The sequence below is a fragment of the Podarcis melisellensis genome (genome assembly GCF_964234715.1).
Source record: "Podarcis melisellensis genome assembly, chromosome: 8".
NCBI lineage: Eukaryota > Metazoa > Chordata > Lepidosauria > Squamata > Lacertidae > Podarcis > Podarcis melisellensis.
Genome location: NC_138540.1, coordinates 86,733,432 through 86,759,864, shown reverse-complemented (window position 1 = coordinate 86,759,864; position 26,433 = coordinate 86,733,432). Strand labels below are relative to the sequence as shown.

The following is a 26,433-nucleotide window of genomic DNA, read 5'->3' as shown; positions in this document are numbered from 1 at the left end:
GCAGCCAGAAGAGCAGCTGGGCTCTGCTCCCTGGTGAGGCTGGTCAAAGATTGACGGAGATGGACCCCGGTTGACATCTATTGATTCTTTCCCCCGAAACGACCTTTAAGCTGGAAGATTAGCCATCCATAAATTGCACAAGGCATTGTAGATTCAAGGGCTCAGTTGCTTGGCAAATAAAACTCATAGAATCATAGAACGGTTGAGTTGGAAGCAGTTAAAAAGCACACCAGTGCATGTAGATAAATAGGTACCGCTCCAGCGGGAAGGTAAATGGCATTTCCGTGCGCTGCTCTGGTTCGCCAGAAGCGGCTTAGTCATGCTGGCCACATGGCCCAGAAGCTGTACACCGGCTCCCTCGGCCAATAAAGTGAGATGAGCGCCGCAGCCCCAGAGACAGCCATGACTGGACCTAATGGTCAGGGGCCCCTTTACCTTTAATCATCCAGCTTAAAGGTTCTTTTGGGGGAAAGAATCAATACATGTCAGCCGGGGTCCATCTCCGTCAATCTTTGACCAGCCCTCGCCTTCAGATGGTGGGTCATTGGGAAAAGAGGCCCAGACGGGGCCTGCCAGGACTTCAACCAGTCCTTTTTTGAATATTTATTGAATTTTATAACAATTATTGATACAAATCTCATTCATCGTGTTATTTACAATTATTCTTCCTCCCCTGCTCTGGACTTCCCTCAACTCCCCCTCTGCTGAGTTATTTAGTTTTATTTATTGTATCCTGCTTTTCCTACGCAGAAATAAAATCCCTTATCAGTTCTCTGAAATATCTGTTGCTCAAAAGAAGTTGTGAAAGTTTATTGAAATCCTGCCAAAGAATCCAGTCCATTCTGTTGTTTCTGCAAATAAACTGTAAATGGTACCCGGGCTCTTTGGAAGTCCTTTTTGTCCTTCGCTCTTAGTTTGTCTGTTAGCTTAGCCAATTTTGCATAGTTCATCAGCTTTTCTTGCCATTGTTCCTTTGATGGTATTTCTTCCATCTTCCAATATTGTGCAATAAAGATTCTTGCCGCTGTTGTAGCATACATAAATAATGTTCTGCCAGTCCTGCGCCCTGCCCAAGGGTCCAAGGAGTTCCAAGGTCCGAGCAGGAGGCAGTCGAAGCCAAGACGCCAGGCCACGATGCCAGAGGCAGCCAGAAAACAAGGAGTAAACAGAAGTCTCTTTGGCCCTCTGTCATACTGACCAGCTTTTGAAAACCCAAAGCAGGGAGATTTGAACTCCTGCCCACATATTGAATTCTTGTTCCTGACTATCCTGACTCCCTGGACCACAGTACAGTGGTACCTCAGGTTACAGATGCTTCAGGTTACGGACGGTTCAGGTTACAGACTTCCACTAACCCAGAAATAGTACCTCGGGTTAAGAACTTTGCTTCAGGATGAGAACAGAAATCGCTCGGCGGCAGCAGGAGGCCCCATTAGCTAAAGTGGTGCTTCAGGTTAAGAACAGTTTCAGGTTAAGAACAGACCTCCGGAACGAATTAAGTTCTTAAACCGAGGTGCCACTATATCATTAAAGCCCATCCCAAAGATTGATCCACGGGCATTGAAGACAAATTCCTACATTTACAAAGAGGGCTGTCATCAATGGTTGTTGGCAACAATGGCTAAGCTCTTCCACTCAAATCCTGATTGTGGGTTTCCCATAATGGGCATCTGGTTGGCCACTGTGAGAACAGGATGCCGGACTGAATGAAAAACCTTTGGCCTGATCCAACAGGCAGGCTCTTCTTTTTTAAAAAAAATATTTATTAAAGATTTTTTCAATACAATAGACAAAACACACAAAATAACATATAATTTTATAATAACCATATTTTCTTCACTTCTATGGACTTCCTCCGCCTCTTGTTCCTGCGTTCCAAATTTCCCAGACTTTACCCAGCAATTTATTACCTTGTATCAATTCTTAAATTAATATTTTACAATATTATGTCCCTAATTTCAGATAATTTTACCCAAATCTTAAGAGCTTAACTTTAGCTTAATATTTATCCAAAATTTATCTTATCAAGTTTTTCCATTTATCTTCATACTCCTTTTAACTAGTTTAATGGTGCCATATTGTTATTAATCTTACATCCTTCTTAACATTCATACAATTTACAATACTTTTGTAAATAGTCCTTAAATTTCTTCCAGTCCTCCTCCACGCCCTCTTCTCCCAGGTCTCGGATTCTGCCAGTCATTTCTGCTACAGGCAGGCTCTTCTTCTGGCACCTCCAGGTCCCGAGGCAGTTTGTCTAGAGTCCTAGATTCTTAGAAGTATTTGGCCACTGCGGAAACAGGATGCTGGCCTTAGATGGACCATTGGCTTGATCCAGCAATCCCGTCTAATAATAATAATACAGTGGTACCTCGGGTTAAGTACTTAATTCGTTCCACAGGTCTGTTCTTAACCTGAAACTGTTCTTAACCTGAAGCACCACTTTAGCTAATGGGGCCTCCCGCTGCTGCTGTGCCGCCAGAGCACGATTTCTGTTCTCATCCTGAAGCAAAGTTCTTAACCTGGGTTAGCGGAGTGTGTAACCTGAAGCGTATGTAACCTGAAGCATATGTAACCCGAGGTACCACTGTAATTATTATTATTTTCATTATTATTATTAATCATTTATACCCCGCCCTTGCCAGCCAAGCCGGGCTCAGGGCGGCTATCACCAAGTATGTTGTTGTTGTTTAGTTGTTTAGTTGTGTCCGCCTCTTCGTGACCCCCTGGACCAGAGCACGCCAGGCACTCCTGTCTTCCACAGCCTCCCGCAATTTGGTCAAACTCATGCTGGTATCTTTGAGAACACTGTCCAACCATCTCGTCCTCTGTCGTCCCCTTCTCCTTCTGCCCTCCATCTTTCCCAACATCAGGGTCTTTTCCAGGGAGTCTTCTCTTCTCATGAGGCGGCCAAAGTATTGGAGTCTCAGCTTCAGGATCTGTCCTTCCAGTGAGCACTCAGGGCTGATTTCCTTCAGAATGGAGAGGTTTAATCTTCTCGCAGTCCATGGGACTCTCAAGAGTCTCCTCCAGCACCAGAATTCAAAAGCATCAATTCTTCGGCCATCAGCCGTCTTTATGGTCCAGCTCTGACTTCCATACATCACTACTGGGAAAACCATAGCTTTTACTAGTGTGACGCAGCAGCTAAAAAAGCCAATGCAATTCTGGGCTGCATCAATAGGAGTATAGCATCTAGATGAAGGGAAGTAATAGTGCCACTGTATTCTGCTCTGGTCAGACCTCACCTGGAGTACTGTGTCCAGTTCTGGGCACCACAGTTCAAGAAGGACACTGACAAACTGGAACGTGTCCAGAGGAGGGCAACCAAAATGGTCAAAGGCCTGGAAACGATGCCTTATGAGGAACGGCTAAGGGAGCTGGGCATGTTTAGCCTGGAGAAGAGGAGGTTAAGGGGTGATATGATAGCCATGTTCAAATATATAAAAGGATGTCACATAGAGGAGGGAGAAAGGTTGTTTTCTGCTGCTCCAGAGAAGCGGACACGGAGCAATGGATCCAAACTACAAGAAAGAAGATTCCACCTAAACATTAGGAAGAACTTCCTGACAGTAAGAGCTGTTCGACAGTGGAATTTGCTGCCCAGGAGTGTGGAGGAGTCTCGTTCTTTGGAGGTCTTTAAGCAGAGGCTTGACAACCATATGTCAGGAGTGCTCTGATGGTGTTTCCTGCTTGGCAGGGGGTTGGACTCAATGGCCCTTGTGGTCTCTTCCAACTCTATGACTCTATGACTCTATGACTTCTATGACTTCTACTATATGGACCTTTGTTGGCAAGATGATGTCTCTACTTTTTAAGATGCTGTCTAGGTTTGTCATTGCTTTTCTCCCAAGAAGCAGGCGTCTTTTAATTTCATGGCTGCTATCACCATCTGCAGTGATCATGGAGCCCAAGAAAGTATCACCAAGTATAAAACAATTGATTAAAATGTAACTTAAAAACAAGATTAAAGTACAACATTAAAATGCAGCATCTTATGTTCTTAGGTATGAAAATGCAGCATTTCGTAAGAAATAAGAGGTTGGATCTCGTTACCATTGTATATATGCTGTTTCTCAAGCCACTGAACGCACAGCAAAATGGGCCTGCATCTGGTCTTCATTGAGGGCTAAGCAGAACCAGCTTGTTTTCATCCCGCGTCTCTGCCAGAAAGATTCCTCCAACGGCAAACATGAGGTTAGCAAATGACAGCTGAGGGCAGGCATTGTTTGCCAAGGGGAGCTTGTTCCAGCCAGTTAGAAGCTGGTCTCTCGGGCATCTATATAACATCCCCCTCCAGGCGAAATCACAGACACTGCGACTCTGCAGACTGCGGACGGCAAAATGGAGCTCTTCCTCTCCAGGATAGATTTGGGCGGGGTCTTTGGCATCCTCCTGGCCATGGTCATCTCGTGCCTCCTCTTCCTCCACTTCTCATCGAGAAAGAAGTTTAGGACCCTTCCTCCGGGGCCAGCCCCACTCCCCTTCATCGGAAACATGCACCAAGTGGACATCAAGGAGCTGATAAATTCCCTGAAAGAAGTGAGACCACGGCAGCCATGTTGGGGGGGTGTCGGGGGAGTGATTTTACAATTTCCACATCAGGCAAGAAAGCAGGACGGATTTTGGTTCTTTTTTAAAAAATAATTTTTTATTCATTTTTAACATATTAATTAACATTCATACAACAGAACTTCACATCTGATACAGTGGTACCTCTGGTTAAGTACTTAATTCGTTCCGGAGGTCTGTTCTTAACCTGAAACTGTTCTTAACCTGAAGCACCATTTTAGCTAATGAGGCCTCCTGCTGTTGCCATGCCGCCGGAGCATGATTTCTGTTCTCATCCTGAAGCAAAGTTCTTAACCCGAGGTAATATTTCTGGGTTAGCGGAGTGTGTAACCTGAAATGTATGTAACCCGAAGCGTACGTAACCTGAGGTACCACTGTACAATTTTTTTTGGACTTTTCCGTTCTTATCACTTATTATGCATTTCTTAATTTCATATTACCTTTAATTATCTTTAACTAATAGTTCTCCTCATTGTCTTTTTTTTTTTGCAATATTTCAAATAATTCACCTTACGAAATGTCTTGCAAACCTACTAGTATAATCTGCCCATCACAATTACTTTTCAAATAGTCTGTAAATTTACTCCAGTCTTCTGAGAATCTCTGATCTCGCAGGTTTCGAATCCTTCCTGTTAGTGTATCTAATTCTGCATAGTCCATCAATTTCGTTCTCCATTCTTCTTTCGTCGGTAATTCTTCTTGCTTCCACTTTTGTGCCAATAATATTCTTGCTGCCGCCGCTGCATATAAAAATAACTTACAATCCTTTCTGTTTATATCCTCACCTACAGTGCCAGGATTTTGAGGGCAGGAGAAGCATAAAAAGGGGGCTTCAGCCAGAGAAACTGAGAAAGAGCAATGAAAGTGCCTCTAGCCATGCACAAAGCGTCATTCTGTCGCTGTATGATCTTCAGAGCTAGTAGCAGTTCCTTGGGTGCTGGGGACTAGGGTTTGTTGTTGTTGCTGCGGTTGTTGTTCTTCAGTTCATCATTTTATATTGTAATTTTATGTTGTTGAGTGCCCTGCGATCTATAGGTACAGGGTGGTATACAGATTTTAATGATGATAATAATAATAATAATAACAATAATAAGCAGTCTTGAGCCCCAGTATTTGAAAATGAGCTCTTTCTGCCTCAGTTGCCATTCAGTTCATGCAAGAAGAGGCTGGAGTTGCAAGGGGCTCAGGTTTCCCGTCGAAGGGGGCACCTTCTTTTTCTGCATTGCACGGGGACCAACTTTGGGGTCTTAGCCCAGGGGGGAAATGGGGAAAGGGAGAAGCTGTAAGGCTCGGCTTTCTGCCTGTAGGACAAGGAGGAGAGCGAGACAGAGGACTTGCCCATCATTCCGTTTTGCCCTGCACTTTCTAGGCACAGCCTAGGAAAACCTGCTCTTTAACGATGAACAGAAACAAATGGCAATTCCAGCTTTCCGTGGGTTGGTGGGTTTTCACAGGGGAAATGAGGGGCAAAAAAATCCAAAAAACACTCTGACATGGATTTGTGCCTGAATCAGAACCAGTGAAGGCAGTGTAGGTCCTGTGTGAGTGGCGGTTGGAGAATGGATGGCGGCTAATGGATTGGGGTTGAATCCTGACAAGACAGAAGGACTGCTTTGGGGGGGGCTGGGGGGCTGGTGTGGAGGACTCCCTGGTCCTGAATGGGGTAACTGTGCCCCTGAAGGACCAGGTGCGCAGCCTGGGAGTCATTTTGGACTCACAGCTGTCCATGGAGGCGCAGGTCCATTCTGTGTCCAGGGCAGCTGTCTCCCAGCTTCATCTGCTACGCAGGCTGAGACCTTACCTGCCCGCAGACTGTCTCACCAGAGTGGTGCATGCTCTAGTTATCTCCCGCTTGGACTACTGCAATGCACTCTACGTGGGACTGCCTTTGAAGGTGACCCGGAAACTACAACTAATGCAGAATGCAGCAGCTACACTGGCGACTGGGAGCGGCCGCCGAGACTGCATAACACCGGTCTTGAAACACCTACATTGTTTCCCAGTACGTTTCCGAGCACAATTCAAAGTGTTGGTGCTGACCTTGAAAGCCCTAAATGGCCTCGGCCCAGTATACCTGAAGGAGCATCTCCACTCCCATTGGTCTGCCCAACACTGAGATCCAGCACCGAGGGCCTTCTGGCGGTTCCCTCATTGTGAGAAGCAAAGCTACAGGGAACCAGACAGAGGGCCTTCTCGGTAGTGGCGCCTGCCCTGTGGAACACCCTCCCACCAGATGTCAAAGAGATAAACAACTACCTGACATTTAGAAGACATCTTAAGGCAGCCCTGTTCAGGGAAGTTTTTAATGTATGACATATTAGTGTATTTTTGGTCTTTGTGGAAGCTGCCGAGAGTGGCTGGGGAAACCCAGCCAGATGGGCGGGGTACAAATAATAAATTATTATTATTATTATTATTATTATTATTATTATTATTATAAAAATGCAGCACAAGAGCATTTCTGGAGGAGCCCAGGGAAAGAGGACCTGGGACTTTCTACCTCCACAAATTTGAAACCGGCCAAGTGTCATGCTTTCGTGTGTAGTTTGCTCAGCGGTAAAACTAGTCAGCAGTCAATATGCAAGCAATTAAGTGTCAACTAGGGGTGGGGTGGGGAGGAATTTTATTTGATCGCATTTAAAGATGAAACATCCAGATCTGTGCTTTCCAGAAGAAGCTATGTACCGAATCACGGCTGTCCTCTGAAATTTGCACTTCTCTGAATTTTGCAGTGAAGTTCCCTGGCTAAGCAATGGGTGCAAAAAAAAATGCATGTCTGGGGACAGAGGGTGAACTGTGTGCTAAAAGGCAAATATTAGTGCAAATGACATGCGCAGACGCATTGCATTGGGGGAAATTGCATTGCCAAATTGTGCTTATTAGGCAGAACTGCAAAAATGTCCACAGGAGGAGAAATTTGCAGTAAAATGCTGAAGGATTCTCAGCAGGTATTTTCTTTCTTTTTCTTTATTTTTTTAAAGCATGCTGATGTGGAGTGAAACCAGGCTGTGGAAGGCTGGATTAGTGATTTGATTTCATGTTGTTGTTGTTTAGTCATTTAGTTGTGTCCGACACTTCATGGCCCCCTAGACCAGAGCACGCCAGGCACTCCTGCCTTCCACTGCCTCCCGCAGTTTGGTCAAACTCATGCTGGCAGCTTCGAGAACACTGTCCCACCATCTCGTCCTCTGTCGTCCCCTTCTCCTTGGGCCCTCCATCTTTCCCAACATCAGGGTCTTTTCCAGGGAGTCTTCTCTTCTCATGAGGTGGCCAAAGAATTGGAGCCTCAGCTTCAGGATCTGTCCTTCCAGTGAGCGCTCAGGGCTGATTTCCTTCAGAATGGAGAGGTTTGATCTTCTTGCAGTCCATGGGACTCTCAAGAGTCTCCTCCAGCACCAGAATTCAAAAGCATCCATTCTTTGGCAATCAGCCTTCTTTATGGTCCAGCTCTCACTTCCATACTCACTACTGGGAAAACCATGGCTTTAACTATACAGACCTTTGTTGGCAAGGTGATGTCTCTGCTTTTTAAGATGCTGATTTCATTTGATTGATAAATATATATTAATAATGTACATAAAACATAGAGAACAGTTACAACAGCAAATGAAAATGACAAGATGAAAAACAAAACTATTAAATAGTCACACATAATGAGTACAGTTGCACATGGATTAAAATAACAAAATCCAAATATAAAATATCAGTGTGATCATGGAATCTAGTTCCAGATTTGCCAGGCTTGTGACAAGAGCTGACTTGAAAATGATGCCTCTGCTGTATATGCAATAAAGGAATGCCAAGTCACATAAAAATCATTTGGAGGTCCCAGGCCTTGTCAAAACCTCAAATTATGGATATTTTTCTCTGTGAGGGACATCTTGGGGCTGTTTTCCATTGAGCTGCCAAGATCATGCATAAGATGAATCATTTTGACAATATATTGGCATCATCAAAAAATATTTGGTATCATTAATTTTGGAAAACAAGAAATGGTAGTATCATTCCCATCAAAATTAAATTCCAAATTTCTCGCGCCAATCTACATTCCCACCATAAGTGATCATATGTAGCAAGTTTATCTCAACCTCTCAGGCTATTAGGCAATAGAGAAGAAAGCATTTTTGTGACATTTGCAAAGGACTGTGATGCCGATGTGTGGTGCAATTTCAAGGAGCCTTCCCTAAGAAACAGGTTTTAAGGGTGGTTTTTGATTTCTCTTACTCTCCTCTTGCCTCAAGAAGACCCAGAAGATGAAGCCACGGCCGTCCTAAATTAGGGCTGCCATACAACCAGATTTTCCCAGATAGAGCCAAAGGAAACAGTGTCCAGGCGGAAAATGCTGAAATGTCCAGGAGAACCCAGATGTATGGCAACCCATGTCAGCAGTGTTGTTGTTGTTGTTGTTTATTCGTTTAGTCGTGTCTGATTCTTCGTGACCCCCTGGACCAGAGCACGCCAGGCACTCCTGTCTTCCACTGCCTCCCGCAGTTTGGTCAAACGTATGCTGGTAGCTTCGAGAACACTGTCCCACCATCTCGTCCTCTGTCGTCCCCTTCTCCTTGCGCCCTCCATCTTTCCCAACATCTTTTCCAGGGAGTCTTCTCTTCTCATGAGGGGGCCAAAGTCTTGGAGCCTCAGCTTCAGGATCTGTCCTTCCAGTGAGCACTCAGGGCTGATTTCCTTAAGAATGGATACGTTTGATCTTCGTGCAGTCCATGGGCCTCTCAAGAGTCTACTCCATCTCCATAATTCAAAAGCATCAATTATTCGGCGATCAGCTTTCTTTATGGTCCAGCTTTCACTTCCATACATCACGACTGGGAAAATCAGAGCTTTAACTATACGGACCTTTGTCGGCAAGGTGATGTCTACTTTTTGAGATGTTATCAGCAGTGTGGATTTTGGCAAATTTCCTTAAAAATAGCTCAAAAACTTCATTTTTTTTGGAAGTTTGCAAACCAAAAAGCGCAACAACTTTAGGCAAAACTAAGAAAAGCTCAACATCTTTTGTGTCCAGATTTTCATTTTTTCAAATATGGCGACCCTATCCTAAACAACTTCCTGCTTCCTTCTCCTCTTTGCAGCTTAGCAAGACCTACGGGCCAATGTACACCTTCCACCTGGGCTCCCGGCCTTGCGTGGTCCTCTCTGGCTACCAGGTGCTCAAGGAGGCTTTGATTGACAAGGCAGAGGAGTTCAGCGGCCGAGGAGACTTCCCTGCCGTCCAGATGTGGAGCAAAGGGAACGGTGAGGAAATGGGGGGTGCTGATTTCGAAAAGGAAGCGTTGCAGCTGCTCCCCAAGTAGGGGGTGAGATTACCGAGGGGGTGCTAAGAGGCAAGGGGGCAGCAGGGGAGCCCCAGAAGTGGTGGTTTAAGACTTCTGCTAAGTGACTTTAAGGGACGTGGGTGGCGCTGTGGGTTAAACCACAGAGCCTAGGACGGTCGGTGGTTCGAATCCCCACGACGGGGTGAGCTCCCGTTGCTCAGTCCCTGCTCCTGCCAACCTAGCAGTTCAAAAGTGCAAGTAGATAAATAGGTACCGCTCCAGCGGGAAGGTAAACAGTGTTTCCATGTGCTGCTCTGGTTCGCCAGAAGCGGCTTAGTCATGCTGGCCACATGACCTGTGGAGCTGTACTCCGGCTCCCTCGGCCAATAAAGCGAGATGAGCGCCGCAACCCCAGAGTTGGCCACGACTGGACCTCATGGTCAGGGGTCCCTTTACCTTTTTAAGTGACTTCAAACCAGGTATTGGAAAGCTGGCCTCCCAATGGAAAGGCAAGTCAGAGCCTATATGATAAAAAGGTAAAGTTAGAGGACCCCTGGACAGTTAAGCCCAATCAAAGGCAACTGTGGGGTTGTAGTTACAGATAGGTAGCCGTGTTGGTCTGCCATAGTCAAAACAAAACAAAATCCTTCCAGTAGCACCTTAAAGACCAACTAAGTTAGTTCTTGGTATGAGCTTTCGTGTGCATGCACACTTCTTCAGATACACTGAAACAGAAGTTACCAGACCCTTCTATATAGTGAGAAGGTGGGGAGGGGTATTACTCAGAAGGGTGGTGGGAATGGATGACAAAGCCATTTTTCACCTTCTCACCCCTTGCTTTTTCCTGTAAGACCTATTGCAGTCCTTAAGAGTCGTCAACAGGCTCATCACAGCTATCTGCCAATCACGCATTCCCACCACCCTTCTGAGTAATACCCCTCCCCACCTTCTCACTATATAGAAGGGTCTGGTAACTTCTGTTTCAGTGTATCTGAAGAAGTGTGCATGCACACGAAAGCTCATACCAAGAACTAACTTTGTGGGGTTGTAGCGCTCATCACGCTTTCAGGCCGAGGGAGCTGGCGTTTGTCCACAGACAGTTTTCCGGGTCATGTGAGCAGCATGACTAAACGGAGGACCGTGACGAGTGCCAGAGCGCACGGAAACACCGTTTACTTTCCCGCTGCAGCAGTACCTATTTATAGTCGTACCTCTTGTTACGTCAGTCTCCAGCTGTGTTTTTTCAGGATACGAAGGCTGCAAACCCGGAAGTGTATACTTCCCGGTTTCGCCCCGCGCGCATGCACAGAAGCGCTCTGTGCACCTCATGCATGCGCAGAAGCGCTCTATGGCGCCACGCACGTGTGCTCTAGTTGCAGACTTTTTGGGGTGCAAATGGTACCCCGGAACGGATCGAGTCCGTAACTAGAGGTACCACTGTATCAACTATGCTTTTGAACTGCTAGGCAGGCAGGAGCTGGGGCAAAGCAATAGGAGCTCGCCCCATCGTGGGGATTCGAACCGCTGACCTTCCGATCGGCAAGCTCAAGAGGCTCAGCGGTTTAGACCACAGCGCCACCATAGCAGGCTATAAAATGATGCTTGGCATGGAGAAAGTGGCTAGAGAAAAGGCTTTCCTCCCTCTTTGGTAACACTAGGATTCATGGGCATCTGGCGAAGTTAAATGTTACAAGTACACATAAAAGAAAGTCACGCAGCAACAGAGTTAAACTACGGAACTCACTGCCACAGGATGCAGGGGTGGCCACCAAGTTGGATGGCTTTGAAAAAGGATCAGACATTGGAACAGAATTGGAAAATATGTTTAAAATATCTTTCAGCAAAAAACCAGAAGCTTACCTACTAGGAATCACAGATTCGGATATCCCTAAAAAAAGCGTTAAATGAATTGGTTAAATGACTATCAGACTTTGAAAAGGCTGTATCATTGAAAAGCCTGTATCAAGTTCATCATTTTTTGTTGAATTAACTAAATAGTTTTAACTGGAATTTAAATAAAAGTGCAAGCAATTGAGACTGTTTTGAATGTTAATGGATCATTATCTCCCTTAGTGGGCTGTGTAGACGACTATTTTGAATAAGGCTTTCGACAGAGTAGGGTGGATATGCTGGGGATGAGTTTATGGGACCAAGGGGCTGTAGGCTTGAAAAACTAACGGAACGACTGGGTTAGGGGCTTCTCACTGGGGGTTCATGCCACTGGCCCTGGGCTTATCCTTTGCTTTTCCCTCAGGGATCGTGTACGGCACTGGGGAGCGCTGGAGGCAGCTGCGCAGGTTTGCCATCAGCACCTTCAAGAACTTTGGGATGGGGAAGAGATCCATTGAGGAGCGGATCAAGGAAGAGGCTCAGTTCCTGGTGGCTGAGTTCCACAAAACTGAAGGTTGATGGGGAAGGGGCTGCCCAGGGGCAGGGGAAGGGAGGAAAGGGATTTGCTCCATCAATTTCCCAACATTTTCTGGAATAGGGTTGTTGTGGGGGTTAAACGAGGAAGAGAGCCGTGTATACCGCTCACTTCGAGCTCCTCGGAGGAAAAGCTGGGATACAAGCGCATAAATAAATATTATTATATTAAAATCTGGTCCGAGAGAGAGAAAAGAAGCAGAAAATAAAGGAGTGTGTTTATTATTGGATCCTTCAGAGCCAGTGTGGTGTAGTGGTTAACAGTGGTAGACTCGTAATCTGGGGAACCGGGTTCGCGTCTCCGCTCCTCCACCTGCAGCTGCTGGGTGACCTTGGGCCAGTCACACTTCTCTGAAGTCTCTCGGCCCCACTCACCTCACAGAGTGTTTGTTGTGGGGGAGGAAGAGAAAGGAGAATGTGAGCCGCTTTGAGACTCCTGAAGGGGAGTGAAAGGCGGGATATCAAATCCAAGCTCCTCCTCCTCCTCTTCTTCTTCTTCTTCTTCTTCTTCTTCTTCTTCTTCTTCTTCTTCTTCTTTTTCTTCTTCTTCAGTAATGTGGGGCTCTTTCTCCCTACTGAAAGCAAACTGATGAAAAGACTTCCTGCAATTTAAATTATGACGAAATCATTGGGTCATAGAGCTGGAAGGGACACCCAGGGGTCATTTAGTCCAACCCCCTGCAATGCAGGAATCTCAACTAAGGAATCCATGACAGGTGGCCTTAACTCATACAGTCATACCTCGGGTTAAGTATGTTGAGTGTTACGCTCCACGGCGACCCGGAAGTAACGGAGCACATTACTTCCGTGTTTCACCGCTCGCACATGCGCAGATGCACAAAATGAGGTCACATACATGCGCGGAAGCGGCAAAACGCGATCCGCGCATGCGCAGACGCGTAGCTGCATGTTATGTTCTACTGAGGATGCGAATGGGGCTCCGGAACGGATCCGAGACTAGGGCCCTGCGGGACCTGACATCTTTCCGCAGGGCCTGCAAGACAGAGCTGTTCCACCAGGCCTTTGGTCAGGGCGCAGCCTGACTCCCTCCTCTGGCAACCTGCACAGAATTTTGCTTAACGGTTGCCATCAATTCGATTTTAATTAATTTTTATAATGAAATGTTTTTAGAATGTTGGGTTATTTGAGTGTTGTTAGCCGCCCTGAGCCCGGCTTCGGCTGGGGAGGGCAGGATATAAATAAAATTATTATTATTATTATTATTATTATTATTATTATTATTATTATTATTATCATCCAGAGGTACCACTGTACAATCTGGAGGGGCGGTTGTTAGCTAAAAAGAGCACTTCTTGCATAACGAAACCTTAGTTTAGGGATATCCAGATGGGTGGGGTATAAATAATAATAATAATTATAATAATTATTATTATTATTATCATCATCATCATCATCATCATTATCGTTATTATTATTATTCCATTTCAGTCTTCACAAACCTGTTGCTCTCTGGATGTTTTGGGCTACAAAGCCCATCAACCCAGGCCAGCACAGCCATTGTAGAAACTGTAAACATCTGTAAACATCAGGAGAGCAAGAGGTTGGAATCATAGACCTGTAGGAGGGCTCCCCAGGGGTCATCTAGCCAAACCCCCTTCAATGCAGGAATCACGGCTAAAAAATCCCTGAGAGTTGGCCTCCATCGGAGGAGAGTCCACCGCCTTCCCAGGTAGTCCATTAAAAGAGAAGGGTGGCTGTTGGGGCTGTTACTAGAAGTCTGTGAAAGGTGCTTTTGAAAACAATAGATCTGCTTCATCTCACTTTACTCCCAGGCAAACCCTTTGACCCCACCTTCTTCCTGAGTTGCGCCGGCTCCAACATCATCTGCACCTTAGTTTTTGGGGACCGTTTTGAGTACACGGACAAGAAATTCCTCATGTTGCTGGACCTCATCAACAGCAACTGGAAGCTCATGAGCTCCACCTGGGGACAGGTGAGCCCGAGCCAGCGGGGGGAAAGCATAGCTGTCAACCGTCCCTTATTTGGCAGGAAACTCCCTTATCCCAGCGCCATGTCCCACTGCTGTCCCTTATTGATGATGTCCCTTAAATTTCCCTGTTTCAAAGGAAGCAGCTCCTCTCCCTCCCTCCCTGCCAGCCAGGGAGAAGGGAGGCTCCAACTGTGTTGCTTGGCTGCGTTGCTCACCCAATAAGGAGTCTAAGAACGACTGGGGGGTGGAGCTTGCATGCCTTGTGCCGGTCAAATCGGCCGCCTTGCCTGGGGACTCGCCTTTGCTCAGCGCTTCCCAGCAGAGAGGTGACGGTGGTTTTCCTTGATGCATCCCCTTTGCCGGGTTGCTGCGCTGTGGGAACCACCGCTTGAGGCTTCGTTTGGCTGCTGGCTGGGCTTTCTGCCTTTGGCTTGGAGGGGCTCAGAAGTTGAACATACCTGTGCTCTGAAAATCCCTTATTTTGGCTGCTGATCCCTTATTTTCGAGGCTGCTGGTCCCTTATTTTCAAATCTGTAAGTTGACAGCTATGGGGGAAAGGGGAACTGGGGCTGGGGGTGTTAGTTAGACGAGGTGGGCTTTTGGTCCAAAACGGCAGCCTGGCTCTCCTGGCTCCTCTTATGGGCACAATCAAAAGACAGGTATGGAGAATGCACTGGGCGGTGTGCGTAAACTGGGGTCTTCTTCTCCTCTTCTAGGGCTCTTCTTAGGGACCTCGTATTTACGGGACCGCCTCTCCTGGACCTTAAGGTCCATGAATAACCATAGTTTAGAGGTCCCAGGCCCTAAGGAAGTCAGACTATCCTCCGCCAGGGCCAGGGCCTTCTCAGTGATGGCTCCGACCCGATGGAATGCTCTGTCCCATGAGACCAGGGCCCTGCAGGATTTAATCTCCTTCTGTCAGGACTGTAAGACAAAGCTATTTCCCCTGGCCTTTAATTTGAATTCAGCCTGATCTTTTATTTCCCTTCTCTCCCCCTCCCCTTTTATGAAGGTCACCCGCTCTGAGACCCCACAGCTAATTCTCCCCTGGCCTCCTCGCTGGCCCAAGTAGGACCAATTCAGCCAGCTAGCCCTGGGGATTATCAAATTGATTTTTGATTTTTGAATTTTATTGTTATTCATGTTTTTATACTGTATTTTATGCTGTTTTTATAATTAAGTGCTTGAAAGTGTTTTAAATTTGTTGTTAGCCGCCCTGAGCCTGGTTTTTGAACCAGGAAGGGCGGGGTATAAAAAAAAAATTATATTATTATTATTATTATTGTCAGATGCTCTTCAGTTTCCCAGAGATCATGAAGTACATTCCTGGGCCTCACCGCCAGATCTACAAAAACTACCTGAAGCTGGCCAAGTTTGTAGGCGAGCGGCTAGAGATGAACCGGCAAACTCTGGACATCAACAACCCCCGAGATTTCATTGACTGCTTCCTCATCAAAATCCAGCAGGTATCCTCAGCGTCCCAGGAAACTGCCGTTAATTCCATATTCCTTCCCTCTTTGCCAAGAAGCCAGGAAAATTCCAGTTTTGTGAGCAGGAGGAGGCTTCTATAACAGTGGTTTCTCAACCGACTACAGTTTAGCTACCGTATTTTTCGCTCTATAAGACGCACCAGACCACAAGACGCACCTAGTTTTTGGAGGAAGAAAACAAGGGAAAAAATATTCTGAATCCCAGAAGCCAGAACAGCAAGAGGGATCGCTGCGCAGTGAAAGCAGCAATCCCTCTTGCTGTTCTGGCTTCTGGGATAGCTGCGCAGCCTGCATTCTCTCCATAAGACGCACACACATTTCCCCTTACTTTTTAGGAGGGAAAAAGTGAGTCTTATAGAGCAAAAAATACAGTATTTTACATCACCTAATTTATATACTACTCGACTGTAAAGCAGCCGCAACAACCTCAAAGTGGTCTACCAAAAAAAGATAAAACTATAAGATTATCAGTAAGGGAAAAATCAGGGATTTCTTTTGAAAAGGAAAAATAGCAATAGACTAAAAATGGATTAAGACACGCACAAACTTTCTAAGCGTCTGGGTAGGTTTGTTTAAACAAACATGTTTTTAGGGGGCGTCGAAAAAAGGACGGCGAAGGCGCCTGCTTGGTATCAAGTGGCAGGGAGTTCCAAAGAGCAGCGCTGCCACAATAAAATATTGAGATCTTACAAATGCAGAAGGGGGGTTGTTTGGCAGCTGGAACAGGGCCAGATCCACCGATCGAAGTGGTTGAGCAGGCGTATTTGGAGAAAGGCACAGGTAAACTGGTTCCAAGTTGTTACTAACAGTAATACCAAGTTGTTACTAACAGTAATATTTTAACAATAAGTTTTTATTGTTAAAATAATTCAGCATTGATGCACACATATTGTGAATATACAAACATACATTTCATACAATCCTTAAAAATGTTCAAACATACATACACTCAGTCCCACAGATAATTCCTTTTCCCATAACCATCCACCACCCCTCACCCCACCTTTGTGTTAGACTTCCCATCTACTCAATTGCAGTTTCTTTCCACTTCTATTACTTTCTTTCACACCTAATTTCATGCTTCTTTTTCTATTACACATTGTTATCCATCTTATTTAGTATTCCAGTATTTAAAATGGAACTTGTTTATTCTAATAGGAGTTCTGATTTTTCAATATGGTTTTGCAAGTATCCTTTAAACACCTTCCAGTCCCTGTCTATCTTCTCTTTTCAGATCCTTCCAATTTCTCCCATTGTTTTGGATATATTGTAGTACTCCAACACAGGAGTTACCGTATTTTTGCTCTATAGGACGCACCAGACCACAAGACACACCTAGTTTTTGGAGGAGGAAAACAAGGAAAAAAATATTCTGAATCTCAGAAGCCAGAACAGCAAGAGGGATCGCTGCGCAGTGAAAGCAGCAATCCCTCTTGCTGTTCTGGCTTCTGGGATAGCCGCACAGCCTGCATTCGCTCCATAAGATGCACACACATTTCCCCTTACTTTTTAGGAGGGAAAAAGTGAGTCTTATAGAGCAAAAAATACGGTATATGCTGACAAGGACTTGCTCCTGTCAGCAATCACGCTGCAGCTTTCTGCACAGACTGCAGCTTCCAAGCCAAGCACTAGGGAAGCCCAGCAGAGAGCACATTGCAGCCAATCTGTCTCAGAATCATAGAACTGCAGAGTTGAAAGGCACCCCAGGGGTCATCTAGTCCAGCCCCTGCAATGCATTGGTTACTCTTGAATTGTATTAATTGTTTTGATGAATTCACTGCTGTTGTTTACTTTATTTGTATGCTGACATGCTTGATATTATAATAATTGTAGCGTTCATTGTTTTGGAATGCTGTTGCGATTATTGTGAGCTGCTTTGCGCTTGACATTTATGATTGGAAAAGCGGGATACAAACTCTAAATCAAATAATAATAATAATAATAATAATAATAATAATAATAATAATAATAAAATTTATTTATACCCCGTCCTCCCCGCTCAGGGGACTGGGCTCAAGGTGGCTAACACCAGGTATAAAACAATTCATTAATGTACAACTTAAAAACAAGATTAAAATACAACATTAAAATGCAGCCTCATTTCAGTAGAAACTCAAATCAAAAACTTTTGGGGGATGAAAACGTCAGATCTTCACCAAGGCCAACTATCCAGACTGGTCCTATGTGGGCCAGAAAAAAGCCAGGGAAGTCCCCAAATAGGGGTTCCATCACAGAAGGAGAAAGGAAAAAGGAAAGAGGGGGAGGGAATCAAACTGATTCTAAGCCAAAGGCCAGGCGGAACAACTCTGTCTTACAGGCCATGCGGAAAGAAATCAGATCCTGCAGGGCCCTGGTCTCATGAGACAGAGCGTTCCATCAGGCAGGAGCCAGTGTTGAGAAGGCCCTGGCTCTGGTTGAGACTAATCTGACTTCCTTAGGGCCCGGGACCTGTAGGGTGTTGCTGTTTATAGACTTTAAGGTCCTCCGTGGGGCATACCAGGAGAGGCGGTCCCGTAGGTACGAGGGTCCTAGGCCACAAAGGGGTTTAAAGGTCAAGACCAGCACCTTGAACCTGACCCTGTACTCCACCGGGAGCCAGTGCAGCTGGAAAAGCACTGGGTGAATATGCTCCCATGGCAGAGACCCTGTGAGGAGCCTCGCTGCAGCATTCTGCACCCGCTGGAGTTTCTGGAACAGCTTCAAGGGCAGCCCCACGTAGAGCGAATTACAGTAGTCAAGCCTGGAGGTGACCGTCGCATGAATCACTGTGGCCAGGTAAGGGACCAACTGTTCCCTAGACTATTGCCACCCGGAGGGGCAACTCTTGTGCTGTAGCACGACAAGAGCAAGACCCCAAATATGTTATGTAGTGAAGTTCACCCTGGGCCAGCAGGGGGATACTGTAGATAGTTTTCACTCAGGTCCACGTCAGTTATTTTAGGCGGGAAACTCTGGGTTGTTGTTGCTACAATGTTGACAGCCGGCTGCCTATAAAAGCAGGCCGGCTGAGCTGTTTGCTGTTCAGTTTGCTGTTCCAGCTTACAAAATAAAGAGCTGCTTGGAGAAATCGCTGTGTTGTCTGCCATGTCTACCCACTATTCTACAAAATATAAAGCGAAAGATTTGTGGGGTTAAAAGTTGCAGGATTTCAGCAGAAAGCTACGGTTCATGCGCCGGTCGGAAACAAAGTGCTTTTGCAGGCCCTAACAGTGTGACGTGGAAAGTGCGTTTGCATAATGAGCAATATCATCATCTTTAGATGTCCCTTTTATGAAGAGGCATGTAGTGAGACCTTTGATTCCTTGCTGGTGAGGCTCGCTGACCTCGCAGAAAAGCAAAAATTTGACCTTTTCCTGTTAGGCAAAGATCAAAAGATGACCCGGATGATCGCCAGATTCTGTGTACAGATCTGTAGGCACAGACCATCCCCCAACCCAAACTAGTTCGTTAAGAAAATCTCCAAACTCGGTTCCATGGGTGACTCTGAGTCATCTTTCTATGGTAGCTTATCTTAAAGCTTTACGTGTCTATACGGTTATCACATTTATAAATTTTAAATTTATTGTTGTACATTGTTTTAAATGTTTGGCTTCCCTCTGGGATTGTACCCCCCAAGTGTGTTTTATAAGCTGGTAAATGTAAAGGTAAAGGGACCCCTGACCATTAGGTCCAGTCGTGGCCGACTTTGGGGTTGCGGCGCTCATCTCGCTTTATTGGCCAAGGGAGCCGGCGTACAGCTTCCGGGTCATGTGGCCGGCATGACTAAGCCGCTTCTGGCGAACCAGAGCAGCACACGGAAATGCCGTTTACCTTCCTGCCGGAGTGGTACCTATTTATCTACTTGCACTTTGACATGCTTTCGAACTGCTAGGTTGGCAGGAGCAGGGACCGAGCAACGGGAGCTCACCCCGTCGCAGGGATTCGAACCTCCGACCTTCTGATTGGCAAGTCCTAGGCTCTGTGGTTTAACCCACAGCGCCACCCGTGTCCCTTTATAAGCTGGTATCCAACCGTAATAAATTATCTAACTAATATCATCATAGCCACAAATCATCACAGATGCAGAATGAAAATTATGCCCGGAGAGGCCTTGTCAGACGATGGGATCCTGCACTGTATTCATCACAAGTTGCATTGAAAGTGTCGAGGTTTCTCAGCCTCTCCCATATCCCTGTTGCAGGAAAAAAACAACCCGGAGACACACTTTAACGAAGACACCATGTCGAAGACCACGGTGAACCTTTTCTTTGCTGGGACGGAGACGGTCAGCTCAACTTTGAGATACGGGCTCCGAATTCTCATGAGGCACCCTGAGGTGGAAGGTCAGTTTCCAAAAGCAAAGGGGGCCTGTTCTGCTCTCACACTGGAATGCCCTTGGGGCGGGGGGGGGGGTGCAGTCCAACCTGCCCACCAGGGATGGACAACAACAACAACAACAACAACAACAACAACAGTGGTAACTCAGGATGCGAACAAGATCCGTTCCGGAGCCCCGTTCACATCCTGAAGCGAACGCACCCCACGACTGTGCGTCTGTGCATTCGTGAATCGCTATTCACCGCTTCCGCGCATGCACATGACGTCATTTTGACCGTCTGCGCATGCGCGAGTGGCGAAACCCTGAAGTAACGAGAGCGCAACCCGAAAGTGCCTGGTGTTTTTACATTAGAATCTGTGCTTTTATTTAAAATGCATCTCTGGGTTATTTGTGGGGCATAGGAATTCGTTCATTTCCCCCCCAAAAAAATATAGTTCAGCCCCCCACAAGGTCTGAGGGACAGTGGACCGGCCCCCTCCTGAAAAAGGTTTGCTGGCCCCTGTTCTAGTCCAGTCTGAGGATGCTCTGAACTGCCCAAGTCTCACCTACAGAAATGTCAAGGAAGAGCTAGAACCCTGGGTTTCATAGGCTCATAGAATTGCAGATTTGGAAGGGACCCCGAGGGTCATCCAGCCCCACCCCCCAAGGCCATGCTGGAATCACGCTCAAGAAGCTCATTGAAATCAGTGGGTCAAAGGGGGCCTGTTCTTGGGCATCTTCGTCTGCATTCGCCTTCCCAAATCCCTGCGCCCTCTCCCTTTCTGCTCCCACCCACCCACCTTCCACACTGGCTCTTCCCGTCGTTAACCCCTTGCAGACCATCACGGCCCATTTCCCTGTCCGTCACCCCACCTGGGACCACCTTAGACCTTTCCCAACCCTCCTTCCTTGCCACAGAGAAGCTCCACGAAGAGATTGACCGGGTCATCGGAGTGAACCGCAGCCCCTGCATGGAGGACAGGAGCCGAATGCCCTACACGGACGCCGTCATCCACGAGATCCAGCGCTACGCCGACATCGTCCCCATGGCCGTGCCCCACACCGTCACGCGAGATGTCGAGTTCCGTGGATACACCCTCCCCAAGGTTTGTGGGGAAAGGGGGGAGTGCACCCCATGGGCGAGAGCGAAGGTCTCCTTCTGTAGGGGCCCCATAGGCAGCACCCTCCCTTGACACCCAATGGGCTGCTGTCCTGAAGCCTGCGAGGAAGATCTCTGTCCTCTGAGCCTAGATGAGCAAGACCTGGCCATGCGTCCTTTTAGCAGAAAGCACTCCGCACCTGCTCCCTTTTACATTAAGGTGTGGCCTTGGAAACAGGGCATTTCATAGAATCGTGGCAGGGGCACCCAAAGGTCATCCAGCCCAACCCCTCACAATACAGGAATCTCAACTCAAGCATCGATGGCAGGTGGGCATCCAACCTCTGCTTGAAAACCTCCAAGGAAGGAGAGTCCACTGTTGAAGAGCTCTTTCCATCAGAAAGGTTTTCCATATGTTGAGTCGGAATCTCCTTGAAGCTGTGGGTTCAAGTCCTACCCTCCAGAGCGGGAGGAGACAAGTTTCTTCCTTCTTCCACGGGACAGCCCTTGAGATATTTATATGCCAGCTTTTTCTTCCAAAGAGCTCAAGGTGGTGCAAAGGGTTCTCCTCAACCCTCCGCATTTCACCCATACAACAACCCTGGGAGGTAGGTCAAGGCGAAGAGGTGGTGACTGACTCAACCAAGGTCACTACTAGGCTTCATGACTGAGTGGGGATTCGAACCCAGGTTCCCCAAGTCAGAACCCACCGTTCTCGCCATTGTGCCACACCGAGCTAAGCTCAGAAGAGCTTTCCCTCGACTGAAGGTCCCGTATTTTTCGCTCCATAAGATGCACCTGACCATAAGGCACACCTAGTTTTTAGAGGAGGAAAACAAGGAAAAAAATATTCTGAATAAAACAGTGGATGTATGATTTTTGTGGTTCATGCTGTGGCCACAGACATGTGATTTGATGATGAGTTTGGGGTAGCCCAATGCAAAAATCCTGAGGATCCATGTGGATCCGTGCTTTGTAGCCACGTTTTTGCACCATTGCGAACCCTGGCAACAGTGGGTGTGTGATTTTTGTGGTTCATGCTGTGGCCGTGGACATGCTATGTGATCTGATGGTGAATTTGGGGTGACCAATGCAAAAATCCTGAGGATCCATGGGCTTTTACCTCCCCCCTCCCAGGCAGCCTCCTTTATCTCTAGCGTCCCTTATCTCTCTCCCCAATTGGCAAACGATCAGTGGCTTTGTTTCAACACCCACTTCCCTTTTTCAAAAAAATAGCATGATCTGCTTTCCGCCCCTGGGCAATTCAGCTCCAGGGACCACACATTCGCTCCATAAGACGCACAGACATTTCCCCTTACTTTTTTGGAAGAAAAAAGTGCATCTTATGGAGCAAAAAATACAGTACGTCACTCACACATAGTAAGTGACTGCCACAGCGAGTCGGACCATCTGGTCTACCTACCTCAGTGTTATCCACATTGGCAGTGTTGTCCAGCAGTGGCTCTCCTATTCCTACCCAGAGATGGAAATGGGGACCTTCTGCAGGTAGCACAGGTGCTCCTAGAGCTAAGCCCCACCCCCATCACTCAACACCTGTCTACCAGGGATTTCTTGCCCTTGGTTCTCAACCATGCCTTCCTCCTGCTCCTCTCCCTCCAACCCACAGAACCTCAACATCATCCCCCTGATCTGCACATCCCAGTTTGATCCCACACACTTCAAGAATCCAACCTCCTTTGACCCGACTCATTTCCTGGATGAGAGCGGGCGGTTCAAGAAGAACGATGCCTTCATGGCTTTCTCGGCAGGTAAGGGCAGGACAGGGGTTGAGGTCCTGCTTGTGGGTTCTCCATCAAGGGCATCTTGGTGGCCACCATGAGAACAGGATGCCCGGCTAGGTGGGCCTCCTTTGGCCAAATCCATCAGGCTCTGAGAATCATGGAACTGTAGAGTTGGGAAGAACCTCAATTCAATGTAGGAATCCCAACTCAAGCATCCATGGCAGGTGGTCACCCAACCTCTGCTTTGAAACCTCCAAGGAAGGAGAATCTACAACCTCCCCAGGGAGATCACTCGGAAATCACAGAACTGTAGAGTTGGAAGGGAACATCTAGCCCCACATCTGGTCCACTCTTCTCATGGGCCTTTTCGGTGGTGGCTCCCCATTTGCAGAATGCTCTCCCCAAAGAGGCTCGCCTGGCTCCAGGCAAAAACAGTCTCTTTACCTATGGCTATTAAGGCAGGACGCGGGTGGCGCTGTGGGTTAAACCACAGAGCCTAGGACTTGCCGATCAGAAGGTTGGTGGTTCGAATCTCCGCGATGGGGTGAGCTCCCATTGTTCGGTTCCTACTCCCGCCAACCTAGCAGTTCGAAAGCACGTCAAAGTGCAAGTAGATAAATAGGTACTGCTCTGGCGGGAAGGTAAACGGCATTTCCGTGCGCTGCTCTGGTTTGCCAGAAGCGGCTAAGTCCTGCTGGCCACATGACCCGGAAGCTGTACGCCGGCTCCCTCGGCCAATAAAGCGAGATGAGTGCCGCAACCCCAGAGTCGGCCACAACTGGACCTATTGGTCAGGGGTCCCTTTACTTTTACCTAGAGGGGAGATTAAGCGCCCCTTGGAAGGGATCCAAAGGTTCCTCTATTCCCTACGAAGGTCTGCTCCACTGTGGGCAACCTGGGGACTCCATCCCTAAGCCCACCTTCAAATGATGTCAGAGCGACTTCCACTTGAGATGCCATGGAAGATGGCTGAAAATTCCATCGCTCCGGCTCCCACGGGGTACCTAGAGGCTGAGATGGGAGTAATCAGCCTCCCAAAATCTTCCCGGGGGTACGGAAAGACACAGTCTCATTCGTGGGTGCCCAACAAACCAGCCCCAAATTCGGAAGGAAGGAGGGGCTGGGGGCACTAGATGGAAAGCCCCCGAGAGAGTCTGGCTCTCCTGGATGCTGTCTCTGCGAGCAAATCAATTTCCATTTCTTAAGATGAAAAATTGGATTTAAGTTTTGGACATGCTTCGAGCGAGGAGGGAGAAATTAGAGCCTCCTTTGCCTGACCCTCAAAGGCACAGAGGCATTTCTGTCCCTCTTCCTTCTCACTTTTGCAGGGAAGCGGGTGTGCCTGGGAGAAAGCCTGGCTGTCATGGAGCTCTTCATCTTCCTCACCACCATCCTCCAGAACTTCAAGCTGAAGCCCTTGATGAAACCCGAGGACATTGACATCACACCCGAGTCCACGGGGCTGGGGAGCATCCCTCGGCCCTACCAGTTCTGCCTCATCCCCCGGTAAAAGGACACTGCGCTCAAAGGCCAGGCTGCTCACCCGCCTGCAGCTAGACATAGAATCATGGAAGTGTAGAGTCAGAAGGGACCCCGAGGGTCATCTAGTCCAACCCCCTGTAAGGCGGGAACCTCAACTAAAGCATCCATGACAGAGGACCATCCAACCTCTGCTTAGAAACCTCCAAGGAAGAAGAGCCATTACCTTCTGAGGGAGTCTGTTCTACTGTCAAACAGCAAACTTTGGTTTTTTTCTGAATGGCTGTGGCAATCCATTATGGAGGTGCCTCTCCCTCCCTCTCCCTGTCTTTCATCTATCTCTTTTCTCATCTATCTCTTTCTCTCTCTCTCCACCCTCTTGCCTGTTGCTGCGGTCTGTCCTGCAGTCTGTCATCCTTTCTCCCTGACCTACACTCCGGGATCAGCACTGAGGTCAATAAACTTGCCATAGCTGTCAACCGTCCCTTATTTGGCGGGAAACCTCCTTATCCCGCTGCTGTCCCTTATTGCTGATGTCCCTTAAATTTCCCGGGTTTCAAAGGAAGCAGCTCCTCTCCCTCCCTCCCTGCCGGCTGCATTGCTCACCCAATAAGGAGTCTAAGAACGACTGGGGGGGTGGAGCTTGCATGTCTTGTGCTGAACAAATCGGCCACATTGCCTGGGGACTTGCCTTTGCTCAGCGCTTCCCAGCAGAGAGGTGACGGTGGTTTTCCTTGCTGCATCCCCTTTGCCGGGTTGCTGCGCTGTGGGAACCACCGCTTGAGGCTTCGTTTGGCTGCTGGCTAGGCTTTCTGCTTTTGGCTCAGAGGGGCTCAGAAGTTGAACATACCTGTGCTCTGAAATCCCTCATTTTGGCTGCTGAGCCCTTATTTTCGAGGCTGCTGGTCCCTTATTTTCAAATCTGTAAGTTGACAGCTATGAAACTTACCCACCCCTCCAAGGCCTCAGCTGAGAATGTCAACATCTCAGTTATCTCATCTATGCCCTACGCAACCATGAAAGGCCAGGTTTTCATGACACTCTGGGGTTTTTTACAAATAAAATATTTGCTCTGCAAAGGGTTGCTTGAAAATGACTCAGCCATTTCAATCCCAGCTGAAACTAAGGCTGCTTCCAGATGCCACAACTGTTGTGGGTTGAGATTCAGTCACATGCTGGCAGATTCAGATGAGGCAATGTTTACAGGGGTCTTGCGCCACAAACCCCTCTTCCCTGAAAAGACCTGACTTTTTGCCATAAGGAAAGAGATGGGAAAATCCACTGGGAAGTGTGGAATATCCCTGGCTTTGATGCAACGTAGGTAAACTGTGGAACTCCCACTGACAGGAGGCTGTGATAGGCACCACTTTAAGGTAAAGGTAAAGGGACCTTTTTTAGGGACGCGGGTGGTGCTGTGGGTTAAACCACAGAGCCTAGGACTTGCCGATCAGAAGGTCGGCGGTTCGAATCCCCACGATGGGGTGAGCTCCCGTTGCTTGGTTCCTGCTCCTGCCAACCTAGCAGTTCGAAAGCACAAAGCGCAAGTAGATAAATAGGTACCGCTCCGGCGGGAAGGTAAACGGCGTTTCCGTGCGCTGCTCTGGTTCGCCAGAAGCGGCTTTGTCATGCTGGCCACATGACCCGGAAGCTGTACGCCGGTTCCCATTGACCATTAGGTCCAGTCATGACCGACTCTGGGGTTGCAGCGTTCATCTCGCTTTATTGGCTGAGGGAGCCGGCGTACAGCTTCCGGATCATGTGGCTGCTTCTTGCAAAACCAGAGCAGTGCCTGGAAACACCGTTTACCTTCCCGCCAGAACAGTACCTATTTATCTACTTGCACGTTGAGGTGCTTTCAAACTGCTACCCGAGTAACAGAAGCTCACCCCGTTGCGGGGATTCGAACCGTCGACCTTCTGATTGCCGAGTCCTAGGCTCTGTGGTTTAACCCACAGCGCCACCCGCGTCCCTTAGCCACCAGTTTAGATGGCCACCAGTTTAGCTGTCTTTAAAACAGGATGGGACAAATTCACGGTGCAATTGGCCTGATCCAGCAACCAGGGTCTTGTTATGGAACCTCCAGTTGCAGAGGCAGTCTATCAAGATTCC

General features: G+C 47.6%; 1 protein-coding gene and 1 long non-coding RNA gene across 2 annotated transcripts in view; one reads left to right on the top strand and one right to left on the bottom strand.

Annotated features, from left to right (window-relative positions):
* The first annotated feature begins 4,293 nt into the window (after positions 1–4,293).
* Positions 4,294–24,803, top strand: LOC309376034 (cytochrome P450 2F3-like). The gene is made up of 9 exons (XM_081922186.1): positions 4,294–4,542; positions 9,660–9,822; positions 12,097–12,246; positions 14,060–14,220; positions 15,507–15,683; positions 19,888–20,029; positions 20,923–21,110; positions 22,731–22,872; positions 24,174–24,803. Exons 1-9 carry the CDS (start codon positions 4,345–4,347, stop codon positions 24,353–24,355), a joined length of 1,503 nt encoding a protein of 500 aa, XP_081778312.1. The 5' UTR covers positions 4,294–4,344; the 3' UTR covers positions 24,356–24,803.
* Positions 24,577–26,433, bottom strand: part of LOC309376281 — a 58,799-nt gene continuing 56,942 nt past the window's right edge. The window contains exon 2 of the long non-coding RNA XR_014171149.1: positions 24,577–24,826. This is a non-coding gene — a long non-coding RNA (uncharacterized lncRNA). The remainder of the gene's footprint in view (positions 24,827–26,433) is intronic.

Coding starts and splice junctions, on each gene's coding strand:
- LOC309376034 (XM_081922186.1), top strand. CDS start 4,345: ATGGAGCTCTTCCTCTCCAGGATAGATTTGGGCGGGGTCTTTGGCATC. Junction 12,247..14,059: donor TGAGTTCCACAAAACTGAAG/GTTGATGGGGAA, acceptor CTTTACTCCCAG/GCAAACCCTTTGACCCCACC. Junction 15,684..19,887: donor TCCTCATCAAAATCCAGCAG/GTATCCTCAGCG, acceptor TCCCTGTTGCAG/GAAAAAAACAACCCGGAGAC.